This window comes from Passer montanus, unplaced genomic scaffold, assembly GCF_014805655.1.
Source record: "Passer montanus isolate IOZ18808 unplaced genomic scaffold, ASM1480565v1 scaffold9, whole genome shotgun sequence".
Classification (NCBI taxonomy): domain Eukaryota; kingdom Metazoa; phylum Chordata; class Aves; order Passeriformes; family Passeridae; genus Passer; species Passer montanus.
This window is the reverse complement of record NW_024374367.1, coordinates 2,034,458-2,049,518: the sequence shown is the minus strand read 5'-3', so window position 1 is coordinate 2,049,518 and position 15,061 is coordinate 2,034,458. Positions and strand designations below refer to the sequence as shown.

The 15,061-nt window shown below is 43.4% G+C and overlaps 2 protein-coding genes across 3 annotated transcripts in view; both read right to left on the bottom strand.

Moving 5' to 3' along the window:
• LOC120514013 (store-operated calcium entry regulator STIMATE) overlaps window positions 1-7,181 on the bottom strand; it is a 33,979-nt gene extending 26,798 nt beyond the window's left edge. The window contains exon 1 of the mRNA XM_039733997.1: window positions 7,056-7,181. Within this exon, the coding sequence (XP_039589931.1) occupies window positions 7,056-7,119 (64 nt within the window). The 5' untranslated portion in view covers window positions 7,120-7,181. The remainder of the gene's footprint in view (window positions 1-7,055) is intronic.
• A 2,066-nt stretch (window positions 7,182-9,247) lies between these two features.
• Window positions 9,248-15,061, bottom strand: part of SFMBT1 (Scm like with four mbt domains 1) — a 71,631-nt gene continuing 65,817 nt past the window's right edge. For both annotated transcript variants that reach the window (XM_039733996.1, XM_039733994.1), the window contains exon 21: window positions 9,248-14,698. In XM_039733996.1, the coding sequence (XP_039589930.1) occupies window positions 14,558-14,698 (141 nt within the window). In that variant the 3' untranslated portion in view covers window positions 9,248-14,557. The remainder of the gene's footprint in view (window positions 14,699-15,061) is intronic.

Here is a 15,061-nt window from a genome sequence, read left to right as displayed (position 1 = left end):
CCATTTTAGCTCATTTTCATTCTCAACCTTCTTTACATATGACAACACATGTATGAGGTTATGACAGCAAATTTATATAAAATGTGTGATTCAGGGTAAGTGGCAGAAGAACAGGTCTGCATCATGACCATCACTGTGAATAGGTTTAGTTATCCCTGACTAAACCCTAAACCCTCCTGCCCACATCACACCACCTGCAAAGGCAGACTCATGCAAGCTCTGAGCTTGTGCTCAGTCTGCCAGAGATTTAACAAACTGAGTTTCACAGGGAATAAATTTTGCTGAGATCAAGAAATCTTTGAGAATGCAAAGCATTTCCTACCAACAGGCATGAGAAAGCAGACCGATTTTTCACTTCATCAACAAAATCCACACAGATAAGACCTTGTTAAATACCACTTTAAGAATGCAAACTTCATTAACCATGAAATTAATATCACCATAGAACGGAAAACTGCAGCCTGTGTGTCTGTACAAATCAGCTCCTTACAGATTTAATTATAAAACTCCAGTCAGAAGACATTCACTATGCACTTTGGAGTTAAACACCAGTCTAGCTAACAGTCCAGAAGTTCATCCTAATTAAACACAGCTTCAGAGTTCCTGGATAATTTATCATTTTAATGGTTTACAAATGTCAACATAACTTATCCTTTTTCCTAAACATTTCATAATGTGAATGACATGTGTAATTATACTTAGAACAATCTTATTATGGGGCCTACAACTACATCCAGCCATCAGCTGAGTAATAAGAAAATGTAACACTTTCTGAGCCAGCAAGACAAAGCAGGGCACCAGAGCTAATGAAAAGAGACTTAGAGATTGCAGATTATTTGTCTAAATTCGTGCCTTATTTTCCCTGTCTTAACTTTTACTGGCATGGTGTTTCAAGGATAGTTAGTGACACTAAAATATTAATGACCTGACGTGACCAGGACATGAGGACCACAATCTATGGCAACTAAGAATTGGACATCTTGAAAGCAGTTTTAATAAAAAACCAGGTTATTTCCTTCACTTAAAAAGGATCAGTTCCCAAAACTATTATTACATGCTTTTGTACAGCATTTAATTTGTCAGCAAGATGTGCCTTTTTCTGGAGAGTTCACAATGGACAGAATTTATTCCACATCGATTTTTTATATGTTAAAGAGTAATACAATATTAGCATGGCAAAAGAAAGTAATTTACTTTGCTAATTCAGCCAGGGTTGGATTTCTTTTTTCTGCTACAGCTAGTAGTGCATCTCTCGTATTTGTCTCAAACACGGCTCAGGATGTCACAGAGGCACTGGAAGGGCTGATGATTTATTTAAAACAAACAAGCAGCAGCAATGCTACATGGCTGCAAGCGATACCTCACCATCTGGGGATAAGGAAACACTGCATCATTGTAAGGCACAATTTACTTGGCCCTGACCAAAGTGACCTCACAGGGCTTTTCCAAGTCCTGCAGCTACAAGCAGACACTTAACCTACACAACAACAGCTACCGCAGCGCCCTGCGATCCCGACCGTCACTAATTGCCGTGGAATGGGCCCGAAGGAGGAAGAGAGCAACACACATTTCTGTGAACACCACCATCACCCCATCCTGCTTCCTGCCTGGCCCGCAGCCACGCGGGATGGAGCGGCCTCAGCCCTCAGAGCCCGCCGCACCGTGGCCCGCGGTGAGCGCCCTCCCCTTCTTAAAAATGCTCTCCCGAACCTCGCCTTTCAGCACAGTTCAGCAGCACATCCCGCTAGGGTTCCTCTGCCTGCAGAGGGTTCACCCCGCTGCTGGGGTACCCCAGAGTGCTCCTCGGACTCACCCCAAGCACACACTGCAATGACAATTCTGCATTTACCTGGCAAGCCGCTAGGAGCCTGCACTCGTGAGAGTTCTAGGAGAATGAATAAAGTGCGTTTTGCACCGTGCAAGCAGAATGCTGCTCGTATTTCCACAACTAGGAAAGCTCCATTTGTGATTTGACACTTGTACGAGACAACTTTTAATACCAGACACACAAAGGACCCTGCTGAGGGGGTCCTCAGGAACTCATGTGAACATGAACTGCATCACTCAGAGCAAATACATTCACGGATGCAGTATTAGCAAGTCAGAATAATATATAATCTTTTGAAGAAATGCTTTTATTAATAAAGCCAGCATGCCACTGCCCAGCATCTCAGGAAATGCCATGCATAATAAGCTAGTTGCTGTTACTCAGAGGTCTGTATTCCACTGCGGATGTTACAGGCTATCAAATTTTCATATTTTCTAAGACTGCTCAAGAAGAAAGAAAATTGCTATAGAAAACAACTAAATCATATGGTTTAGACCTTTTGTATCCAATAGCTTATTTTATGCTTTTTTCTCAAAGGCAACTGGAATTACCTTTAATTCCTTCTCCCCAGAACATTATTCCCATAAAATTACTCCTTTGCCTTCATGTAAATATGAAATAATTTCTGTGAAAAGCACATTTTTGCTAAAGCATTTCAAATTCTACTAAATTACCTACTAAGATAGCTTATTATATGAAAAAGCATTCCTTCTCCTTGGACAGCCTTTTAAGTGGGAAAACCTTGATGTAAAGTTCACTGGCATTACGGATGTAGGTTTTAAGGTATTTCCTTTAGGGTACTGTAAGCAAAGAGAGCATCTTACAATATATATATACACATACATATATATACCTATATATATATATATATATATATAATCTTTTATTGGATTGGTTTCTTTTTGTTTCATCTGTGACTCAACAGCAAAGCCACCTACTGGGTTATTCACTGCACCTGTACCCAACCATTCCACTTTTGTAAACCCTTCTCAGGCTGAGCACAGACACAAACTGTAACAAGGCCACAAACAGGGAACAGACTCCCACACTCTGCTCTCCTTTGCAGCATATTTGTGTTTTCCTCACAGACAGACACAACCCTTCTACCTGCAGAGAACCAACTGCCTCCTCTATTTCAATAATTCATCATACAATTCACATCTGATTTCTCAGCCATTCCTAAGTAGCCCAAAACAAACAGTGCCACACTCTGATAATGTACCAATCTTCTGGCAAACAAACTTAGTAAATAAACTACTTTACACAGTTTGTCAGACAGAGTAAGGGGATGGGCAGTACGTTTTCCCCCATGCCTTTCCCTGGTTTGGGTAATAAAAATGGAGTTATTTAAACCTCCACCTACATGTGTGAGAATAGTGTGCTAATATCCCTCTCTTATCATGCACTAAAAATGAAACCCCAACTACAGAATGCTCAGAAGGTGCATGTAATTACAGACAGAACACATGCTATAATACTAAAGTACTTAAAACCTGCAGTGTGGCATCAGGAAATAAACACAAATATGGCACCAAGGAACCTAAGGAGCAAAACTATCATTTTAAATCAAGACCCTGTGAAATAAGGTACAAATATGATAGCAGCAAACTTTGAAAAAAATATTACCTTTGGCTTAGTGACCTGTAGCATAAACATGCATTTCTTCCATCAAGGGAAACTCATTAAGACTTCCTGTTATGAAGTGGCTTGGCTCAAGCAAACCAGAGTGAAAAACAAATCCTTATGTAAGGAAGGAGGGACAAGAACAAAACCAAGCAATACACTTAAAACCATCAGGCTAACAGGTTTGAGAGTTAGTGACCAGAGTCCAAGAGGGCTGCCAGTCCAAGCAGACTCGCCAAAATGAGGTGTTTTTCATCAGTTGGTTCCCTTGGACAGGGAGTGAGAGCCTGAGGTCAGGAGACACCCAAGAGAAGTTATCACACCCAACTTCAGTTCAGCTTTTCCTGTACTGGAACCTCTGCAGCATCTGGGTGAAACTGTTTCACACACCTTTAGCCCCACAGCTGAGCAGTAAAATTAGTTCACAGTAATTAAACACAACACAGGTGGACTTTGATACTATTAAGCAAATTCACTACTGGTATAGACATCAGAAAAGGACCACCCTACACATGCTTCACATCAAGAACAGCAGGGTACAATTTGGAATCAGGAGTGGATTTGTGTGGATTTGGATTTAACTTACTACAATAAAAACCACATGCAAACTCTGACTCTTTTTAAGGGAGCTAGGGAAACTCCCATATAAATTCAGGATAGATGATCACTAGAAGCACCTTCCACAAGAAGAAGGCTAGGGGTTGTGACAGGTTATATCTGAATCTGGAAAAACCTAGAAGGAAGTAATTCATTTAAATGGTAAGGTGGGGTGAGTGGGTGAAACTGATCCTCATTCCCTGCGTGTCAGAACAGGGAGTGAGAGCTACAATGAAAAGGAAAACCCAGAAATTAATTTGAAATGAACATTCTGTCAGCTCAAAGTGAGAAATTCACCATTCCTGTCACTTCTTGGTTGTGCCCATTCAGTAGTGGGAACACACAAGGTGTAGGCCCTTCCTACCAGTATCAGCTCCCACACTCTCCCTGGCAGAGAGCCACCACATTTTCCACAAACTAAAAACCTGATACTTAACACATTTTAGCCCTTTAAATATAAAGTTTGAATGATTTGGCAGGTCAGCTGACAGCACAGCTGTCAGGGGCATGAACAAAAAGGTGGCACACTGGAGTGTCAGATCTGAAATTATTTTGCTTTCAGAACAGTCTTTCAGTTCTTTGTAGATGAACATCCAGCAGTGAGGCACAGAAAAGGTCCTTCTTTCTTACAGCTTACGTTTAAAAATATTTTCTTTTTTCCACTGAATGCAAGCATGGTAAAATTTATCTAGAAAAGGGCACATCTGGGTCAGCCTTTGATTTAGCCACTTGCCAAAATTTCTTATTCTTTACATGTCAAATGGAATATTTTTCAAAGAAAGACAGTTTCTGTGCATAAAGAGCAATTGTGCAATGTATCTCTGGTGCCATTACTTTAATTTATTTTACTACAGAGGGTTCAGTACCATTAATCACAACTGAAGTATTAGAACATCTCCTTCTAGTGCTTCCTTCCAAAAAAAAAAATAAAAAAGACAAAAGACAAGTGACTTCCTCCTTATTAAATTTAAATACCAGACAGTTGTGGGTAAGGCAAGAGCTGGAGAAACGATACAGCTGCACACAGAGAATTACTGCTGCTCCAAAGGGGCCTGATGCTGCCTGCAGCCACTTGTTTCTCCCTCTGTGCCAGAGCCTCTCTGGACCAGAGCCACTCCAGCTTAAATGCAACCAGTCCTGAGATGCAGCTCCAGCAGCTCTGTCACCCCTCCTGCCCCAGCAGCCTGGGGCTGTGTAGGTGCCCAGATGTTTGCTGGGGTCATGCTCTCCCTCCGTTCTCAGCCACAAGTTCCTGCTTTTCTGTCACATCTTACCTCTCACAAAAAGTCCTATTTGCTGAGGAAATTTTAAAGGGTTTGGAACAACACGCTAGGTGTTTTGAATATGACATAAAAAGGTGTCCTGGGGTGACTTTAGGATGCTAGTGAACAGAAACATTCAGAAAAAGCTATCAGGCAAACAGAATTTTTGCACAAAACAGCCCCTAACAGAGAGAGAGCTGCTCTTGTACCAGTGTAACAGGCTCACCAGCTTCTCCTCCTGCTCAGGGAGAGGCACAAAATACTGTGGAAGAGAATGTGGCTGGCAAAGCTGGGACAAACCAACCTGTCCTGTTTTTTAACACATGCACTTTTAAGAATGATAGGTTGCTATGTTTTTGCTCTAGTCTGCTTTGGACACAGACTCCTTTCTCACCAGTGCACTGGCTGCCTTCCACTCCCTTCTGCCACAATTGCATCAACAGTCTCCTCCCAGTTCATGGTTTAACAGTATCTAACCCAAGTCAGAAAGTGCAGCCAACAACAAGGTTTTCATTTTTCTAGTCCCCACTTTTATATTCACTTTTTCTTGTCATCACTTAGTCCAGTGTTACTGTAATATGCATAGATACTATTTCCAGAAAAAAAACCTGACATCTGACAACTAACATCTGTAGTTCTTCATTTTTTGATGCCCAATCCATAAAAATCACCTACTTGTATCCCTTAAATCTAAAACCAACACTGTGTACTCATCACCTTACACAGAGGTACCTCTGTTTAGAAACTGCTAAAACTTCTAATTATGAGGCTGCTGTCACTGACCAAATACTACACTGCTGGTTACTGCTGCCCTTCAGCCACAGGATGCCAGCTACACACATAGCTTTTACAAGAGCAATGCAATTGTCAACAGCAACTGAGACACTGAGGCATGCAAATATAATGTGTTGGCAATGTCTGAGTTAACCATAATAGTATGACAGCAGCATGAAAAGGAATCAGTGCAATTCTAATGTAAACAGGATCTTAGTCTTCAGATCAAACTGTAAAACATGTCCCTGATGTTCTTTTTCCTCTCCCACTTTTTGCTACCAGCAAGGTCACAGTCAGCTGAGTAATGACAACGGGCTTCTTTTCCACTCCTCCACCCAAAGGATACTAACTAGACCACGGGATAGAGACAAACGCACCAGAATTGTTTCACATTGTTGTGAGTCCCTCAGCACAGGGCTGGAGCCACCAGAGACCTTCCTTGCCATTTAATCACAATCAGAGAGCACTGTCAGGAGCGCTGCCCATCGGCTGAGCTCTGCCAGCGGCCACACAGCTCCCGGGCAGCTCCAGCTGCCAGCAATGGCCCTCCAAGAAAGCGAGGCACGATCGAAACAAGTGTGACTGTGCTGGTGACATGACAAGGTAGGTGCACCTGCAGCAAAACTCATCAGCCAAACCCGTGACTTGCGTACATCCCAAACCCGAGCGGCTCCGCACACACCACCTCCTCCTGCTGGCAGGACTCCAAGCAGAGCACACACCCACCCAATAAACGCTACCAGCACGGGTACGAGCACTAGGACGGCAAGTTTAAGAAAGCGAAAAGACCTGAGCCACCGCCTCTGAGGCCTCCCCGCCCGGCCGCGCTCCAGCGCACCCGGCACCCACAAAGCGCCGCCCGCGGCTGCGCCCCCGAGGCCGCCGCGGCCCTTCCGAGCCCTCCCCGGCCGGGCCCGCCCCGGCCTCGGGCCGCTCCCCGCCAGGCCGGAGGCCGCGGCCCCGCCACTCACGCATGAGGGTGCTGAAGGCCACGACGCCCAGGAGCCCCTGCAGGAAGATGCCGAATCTGTCCATGAGGGCGCCGTTCTCGCAGCCGCGGTCGCCGGGCCCCGGCGCCCCGGCGGGCCGCGGGGTGGCCCGGCCCTCAGCGCTCCGCCCGTGACACCCACAGCGACCGGCCCGCGGGGCAGCGCGTTCAGCCGCAGCGCTGCCCGCTGCGCTCGGGCAGAGCCGCCTGAGGGGCACGGCGGAGAAGGGCCCGGTGCTGCGGGCAGCTGCCAAACACCGGCTCCAGCATCCACACCCCGGCTCCAGCATCCACATCCCGTCTGGCTCCAGCGCCCACCCCCTTTTCTAAACCGCGCCACAGCCCCGAGGAATCCCCGGGTAAGAGCCACAGCAGCGGAGGTTCCGCTTAGCCCAGACCGCGCAGGGGCAGGCAAGGCTGCGATCACCCCAGCAAGAAGAAAGTATGACCTGGGTTCTTTAGCAAAAATGTTTCATCCTGTAAAAGGCAACCCCTGTCCCACTGGATTAAGCAAAACATGCCAGCGCTTTCCTTTGGAACACTGTGAAACTGGAGCTGTTGGCCAGTGAGCCTCGACTGGCCCCATTGTGCTGTTCCCCTCTTCATCCTCACCAGCCAGAACTGTATCAAGTTTGGGCTCTTATTTTTAGTGTGGGATCAACCCAGGTCATGTTGCATTGTATTGCTTTCTTACACAGTTTCTTTAATTTCATTAAATAATTTAAAATCCCTGTCTAAATATGAATTCACTTATAAATGTGACCCAGAAAGCACATGTTTAAGTCTATCAGAAAGCAAAGCCAAGCACATGAATCAATAGTTCTTTAAATAACATTTGTTGTGTCTACATTGCAAACCTACCTACGTGACTGTCCTTCCTGGCAGGTGATGCCAAACAGTACTGGCACAAGACAGTGATTTTTCTGATTTTCAGGCTGTGTCATAAATGTCTGGAAGTTGGAGCTAGAAAAAAGAAATTCTCTCAGCTCTCTGACCTAGAGAGCACACAGCCAAAATGCTCTGTCCAGTGCCTCTGGCCCCAGGTCAGCACTCTTTCTGCTCTGAGCTGCCAAAAGCAAGAGCTCAGGAAGGGAAAGAGTTATGTAACAGAATAGAAACACTAAAGCAGGTTGCTTTTTCTCCCCCGTTCACACAGGTGGTAACAGCCATCAAGCACTGCATTTGCAACCTGGACTTGACCTATTTGCTTGTGGCCCAGGGTGGGTTTTTTGCTTTCACAGCTGCTGCTGAACATTAGACATCCCACACACACACCTGACCTTAACCCCAGTACTGGTTAAAGATTTACCTAATGCTATTCACATACAAAACCTATGTTTCAGACATGAATCTGGAAACATAACTCAAAGGGCTTATGCCTCATATTGCTCCATATTCCATGCTTTAAACCAGATCATTCCCCCAAAATGCCTCTTCAAGGGTTTCATCTCATCATGACTCCTGTAAGCCCTTCTGAAACCTGTAGCAGACAAATCACTGCCTCCTGCTATGTACTATTCACAGGGCTTCAGATTTCTCTCAAGCAGACAGTGGTCTGTGAAGGCAAGTAGATTTATATTAAATCCTACATATTTATAGAGGTCTAAAGACAGTGTTAAGCAAATCAGTTTCATCCCACTCCTATGCATTTTCTGCACCCAGTGTAAAATCAGCTCAAGGTAACTGAAGTGCAGCCAAAAAACAAGTGCTGAGTACAATCTGTTGGAATGCCAAGTAAGGAAACAAGAACTTTGCAAGGCAAAGTTTTCTGAAACATCTCATGTTATTCAGAGGAAGCAAAGCCAGCCTGTTTTAAAATTTCAGCTTGCTGGGATAGCAGCAACCTTTACAAAACCATCCAGGAGCTGCAGCACCTGCAAGGTTTGCAGTGGACTGTATCAAGCAGCTCCCAAGGTTCGAAGAAGGCAATAAAATAAAATGACTCCAGTTTGTAGGTCCTGTCCTCAGCTCTTGTATATTAATTAAATTCAGCATCCTGTGAAACAAAACCTGTTACCTTAGAAGTAGCTTTGATAAAGAGAACTCCTGCATTTGAGGGAACTGAATAAAGCCAATCAAGCTCTTCAACATGAAGCCTCTCCAAGTGGTATTTATGTGGCATGCATTTACCTTATATGCAAGTAATGGAACATGCCAGACGAACTTTCCACAGTTTTCCAAGATAGAAAATTGCTCATGATCATCAGCAGTATTTATAATATTGATACCAAAGTCATCAGTAACAGTTTAAGTATATTTTTTAATTTTCTTACAACCACTTAAAACTGTCATATAACACAAACTTTTGTACACTATTTACAGACAAAACAAGTAAAATATCCATCCAAAATATTTTTTAAAAAAATCCTCTGATTAAATTGTTACACCTGCTCAAACAATGGTGGGACTTAATAGGCATATTTTCTTGTGCATGTTTCTCTTCCATGTAGTACTTCAGTCTCACTGCATATATATTTTTTCTTTTAAAAGATAAAGAAAGATAAAACAAGCAGAAGGGACACAACACAATATGCATTTAAATCTTTGTTTAAGAACAAGCAGCTAATTAAAAAAGGCAAAATACAGGAAAAGTGCATCAGTTCCAATGAGTTAGTATAAGAAAGAGGCCCACAGGTGTGGAGCTGGCACCCTTTTGGGTAGAGATTCCTAGAAGACCTCTGATTGTCTATAGAGATTATTTAAAATTTATTTTAAACACAAATAAAATTAAAAAAAAAAAGAAATTAAAAAGGAGAGGAGAAACATGACACCTCCAGATTATTTTTTTTGTTTGTTTTGCCATGAGGTTTCTTGGAAACTGGTGCTCAACAACTTTCAGAGTGGGTGAGAATTCCTTTGTGCCCGGAGCTCAGTGTTGACCCTGTGCCATGAGCTGTCCCCAGCTGTTTGTGCTAAGTCACTCAGAGCCACTGCCCTGGAGCTCTGGCAGCACAAGGTCTGCTCACTTCCACGGCTTAAAGCTGAGCCAAACACTGCTGGCTGGGCACCTGCACTGAGCAACTTGGTCTTCTCAGCAAAGAATGCATGTCTGGTGCATTTCAGAACAGATACCACCAAAATGACCACGGAGACAAAGTGTCACTAATTAACTCATTTCTATTGTGTTTTGTACAGATTGGTATTTTGGTTTTACTATAGTAAAAGAGGCTTGTTGTCTCTGGTGTTCCCAAGTCCCACTGCAATCCTTCACCCAAAAGGCTGCCTTTGAAAACAAGGCTACATGCATGTTTGGGGAAGGGCAGCAGCACTCTGAAACAAGGGGTCAGCACACAATCCCGTGGAAGGGGAGCCTTCATCCTACATCTGAAGCCTCCTGACCCAGCCCATGTCTTTGTGCTTAGTTACTTTTAGGTAATCTGAGCTCACAGTAGGCAGTAACCAGGCTGACACTTTGTGACAGGACTGGTTAAGGAGTAGCTTTGTACAGGATCATATTTTTGGCTTTCTGGTAAGGCTACTTCATCTAGTAACAATAGATTTGGTCCAAAGGTATCCAGTCTCCAACTCGAGCTCGATAGTTTTGAAGCCTATTCCATTACATTCAAAAATCTCACAAGCCACTGGGCTTTCTGCTAACAAAGTACCAAGGCTTGTACTTCACACAGAAGAATGGAGTGCTCAGTCCAATTGACTGTAAATATATTTACACTTCTGTGGACCTAGCAGCTAAATACTCCTTCCCTCCTTTAAAGCATCACTGGAATAAAGAACAAACACTAGCAAATCCTAAAACAACAACAAAATACTGGTAAAAGTTGTGACAGAGAATGCAATCTTTAAAACCACTCCCAAACTCTGTATGTACCGTTTCCATTAACCCCAGGAGAGACTGCAAACATTCCTGGAGTTCTATACAATACAGAAATTAATCTGCCTTTTATTTCATTCCTCAAAGAGGAACTTTCAGAAATGTTTAGAGATAGGAAAAAAGTAGTCTTCATTCACCAAGATCAGTGCTGTACCTCTCCTCTCCTGGAAGGACTGCTTTCAGTTTAGGGTGGACTGCAAGCTGCTTGTGCTTTGGGAATAATTCTACCACATTAAACCTCCATGGCATTTTTGGAGGTCAAATACTTCTCTGTTACAGAATCCTCGAGTAGGTGCAGAAAGCACACAACAGTGATCCAACAAAATCCTTCTGCCTAACAAGGCTAAGCTTAGCACAGTCAAAGTGGTGCCACCAGGTTTCTGAAGCTACGATGTGCAAACCCAAGACTGCACAATGCATATGAAAATATGACAGGCAAGAACACAAACCCTCAGTGGGTCAAGCCAAGGGTGAACTCCTGTTACCAGCCACATTAACAGTACACAAGGCTCAGTGGAGAGTTCATTTTCTTGTACTGCAGATATTTGTAGGACATCAGTGCCTTTCTCCTGGACTCCAGCTTTGTTGTACTGTATGGTGACTTATGTGCTAGAGGACAGCACAAACCCCTGAACCCTAAATTACTGCAGTCCCAGAGATTTCTGATGGTGAAACATTGCTGTCACCAAATCCAAGATTCAGCCACCAGCTACACGAAATCCAGTTTTGAAGAAACAGAGTGACTAAAGCAGCATGTGAGCTCATTTCAAGTCATACTGGAGTAAGATGAACAATTAAGTGCAGTTGTGTCATCTGCCACACATAGAGAAAGAGGAACTTGAAACAGAGTCAAGTAGAAACACCATCCATCAAGATAAAGCCCCAATTATCCCTTTTAAATCCAGCAATAAAACAGAGTGCATTTTTTTCCAGGAAACAGAGTGTACAGTACCCGTGTGCAGCATAAAAACATTTCACAAATAATGAAAACATCCCTTTTGAAAATCTCAACAAAAATAGATCCCATTGGGACCAGACTGTCAGTGCCTCCCAAAACAAGGCAGAAAAATCCAGCCTATAAAACATGCCAAAGGTGACCAGTGAGTATCCCACTAATGGCTGAAACTGCTGACTGCTTTATTTACTGAGAAAAGGAAGTATGACATTTGTATTTAAAACCCCAGGCACCATGTTAACAGGTCCACTAAATGACACGTTCAGCTCTGTTCTCTCCTGACAACTACTTAAAAAGACATCTATCTGTCCGTGGGGAAAGGTGGAAGCAACATCTCTTGGCTATGCAGGTCAATCCTGCCAGGCATCAGGACAACAGAACTCTGGGAATTCTACTGCACTGACCCAAAAGTATCATCTTCCAGCCCAGAAGTTCTCTGCTGGTCAAATTTCTCAGGACAAGATGCTGACAGCAAAGCAGCAGTGTTTCTTTAGAAATTTTTTCAAGCCTAATGGCTTATGAATGAGTTTGTCCTAAGGGACTGGAGTACAGGCAAATGATCTAAGCACAATATGAAGAGCCAAAACATCCATTTATTGGCCACATATCTGGTGTAAGGAGGAAAAAGGGACACTTTGATTTCAATTTAATTGTGTCTTCACACTCTGCTTACAATGTGGGAGAAAAATTGTCCTACCTACACACTGCCCTCCCTCAGGAATATTCAGCTAATAAATAATCTGACATTTACAGTTTGATTCTGGAATGAAAAAAAGAGTGATTTTAATCATTGTGTGAATAGTTCTGCCTTGACTAGGCAGTTACTTTAAGGGGCAAAAGCAACCACCCCCAGTTACTGAGCTCTGCCTTTCACTGGAGGCAGCTCCCCCTCAACACCAATGTGGCAGGTAAAGTCACAGGCTGTGCCAACTCAGCTCTCAGCCTCAGGCCACATCCTTGCTGAATCCTGCAGCTCACAGCTCTGGGATGGCCAATCACACCAGGCCTAAGGGACACTCCAATCATTCCATTTGACCAGAGCTCATCAGAACACAATAATTGCATCTTTCCCAAACCCATTTCTGCAGCAAGCACCTTCCTAACTCACATGCATTGGTAGGCCAGGGGCTTCCTGCAGAGATGGATTTGAACAGGACAGAAAGGAGCAGAGCTGCACACATCCAGCTCCTGCCTGTGCTCCTCCAAACACTCTGGGAACAGGCAGAGTCAATGAATGCAAGCCAGCTGAAACTCAGCACTGATGTGATGCAGATCTTGAGCCTGATGTGAGTTTCCCCACACCTTTAATGGAAGGTAACATAAGCCCTGTCACTCCAAGTGTAAAGCACTGGCCTACAGCAAGTGGCTGATTGGGTTTTATTACCATGGAAAATTAAAATCAGCAGTTCATCCTACTGCAAATCTACTGATGGAACTAAGATGTCCCACTGGTCCTTTTCCTTTTCTGTAATAAAAGCACAAAAATCCCTTGCCAACCCACCAAATTTTCCTCAAGTCTGATCCTGAGCATCTGTAGATAGTTAAAAATACAAAGTCAAGCTCATAAGAGTTTCCAGAATGCAAACACTGGCAGAGTTATGTTGCAGTCCTCTATTGATTGCAGTTGCCTTAGTGTATTCTCTAAATAGATGTTCAGGTAGCAAAGCAAAAGCCTGCTGATAGGCTCTATGTACATGGCCCAATTGTTTGCTAGAAGAAAAAGGAAATAACTTCATACAATAAAGAAAAAAAATAAATCTGACAACCCAAATATAGAAAATGCAGAGGCACTTTCTCTTTCCTTCCTTATGTCCTACAGCCTGCCTGTAAGAGAAGTGCAAAATAATTCAGTTTTCTGACATCTGAAAAAAGGAAACATCCAGGTTATGCCTACAGAAGTTTCAGCTAAAGCTTTGGAACAGAAGCTGACATTGGTTTGCACTCTGGACATGCCCACAGAAGCCAGACTGCTGTGCAGCCACAGACCACGTGTCCAGAAAGAGCAGTTCCCTCCCTTTTTAGTTCATCACTTCTACTGTTCAGGCTACAGAGGTAGTAAAAACAAAAGCAAAACCAACAACAGTGAAACAAACCAAAATAAACAAAACAAAAAACTTCAAAAGGAACCACACTCTTGCTATACTGTACATTCAGAACCCTGTGGCCACATTGTTGTCCTAACAATGAACAAATTCATTAAAAATCTCAACATTAACACACGAATGTGCAAAGAACACATTCCAAAGTCAGTGCTGTGGTAAAGCAAGTGTTCATCCACAGGGAGGGCAGGGGATTCTGTGAAACATCAGGGACAGAAAGGTTATTTCTGGCAGCCTACATGCGAACGTAAACAGGATCCGTTTCTCCTTTTAAAGTTCCGTGCCAACAGAACTATTGAAATGTCATTTCCCACAAGAGGAGACTTTTCTGTCATCATTAAAAAATACATTAAAAAAGGGAACCATAGAGCAAGAGACTATTGTGTTCCCAAGCTGGCAGCTGGTAGAGTAGCCCCTGTGTTTGCATTGGCATTTTGCTCCAGATGTTGTGTTCCTTCTGTTGAAATAGAAAAAATAGAGGCTGACACACACTCTTAGGTGACCAGGGCCTCAGTTTAAGTTCATTTGGCTTTACTTGCTAGAGAGGAATGAGCATGTTTTTGTAGTTGTGCTTCAAAGGTCCACCTCAACTTGGCTGCTCCTCAGTTTGCAAACTGCTGGTAGAAGGCAAGTTTGACCCTCTCAATGTGATGGCAGAGTTTAATAGCTGGTCCAAGCTTCAAGTCCATGCACTCCTGAACAGTGGGCAGGGTCAGCAGCAGCAGTGCCTGGCCATCGATTTCCTGTCAGAAGACAAAAATTCCAGAGTGATTTTGTTGTTATTCTCCCTGCTCCTTCAGCTTTGACTTGCTGTAATTTCAGATTTGTGACCATTTGTGAATTACATGTTTCTTTCATGTTTCCCCAGGCAGCTTAAAAATCTCTCTCACACACAACAAATTAACTCCTTTCTTAAAATGCCAGCTCAAATCCACTCAGGCACAGACTCTCAGGAGATTCTATTGTAAAAAATACAACCCAACAAAAGAAATCAAAGGAATTTCATGCAGAAAATAACTTTAACCAACCACTGCATCTTTCTGTAGAAATAGAGGTTCCAGAAGGTGAAGCATATCTGGAACATCCACCACTACAAACCACCCCAA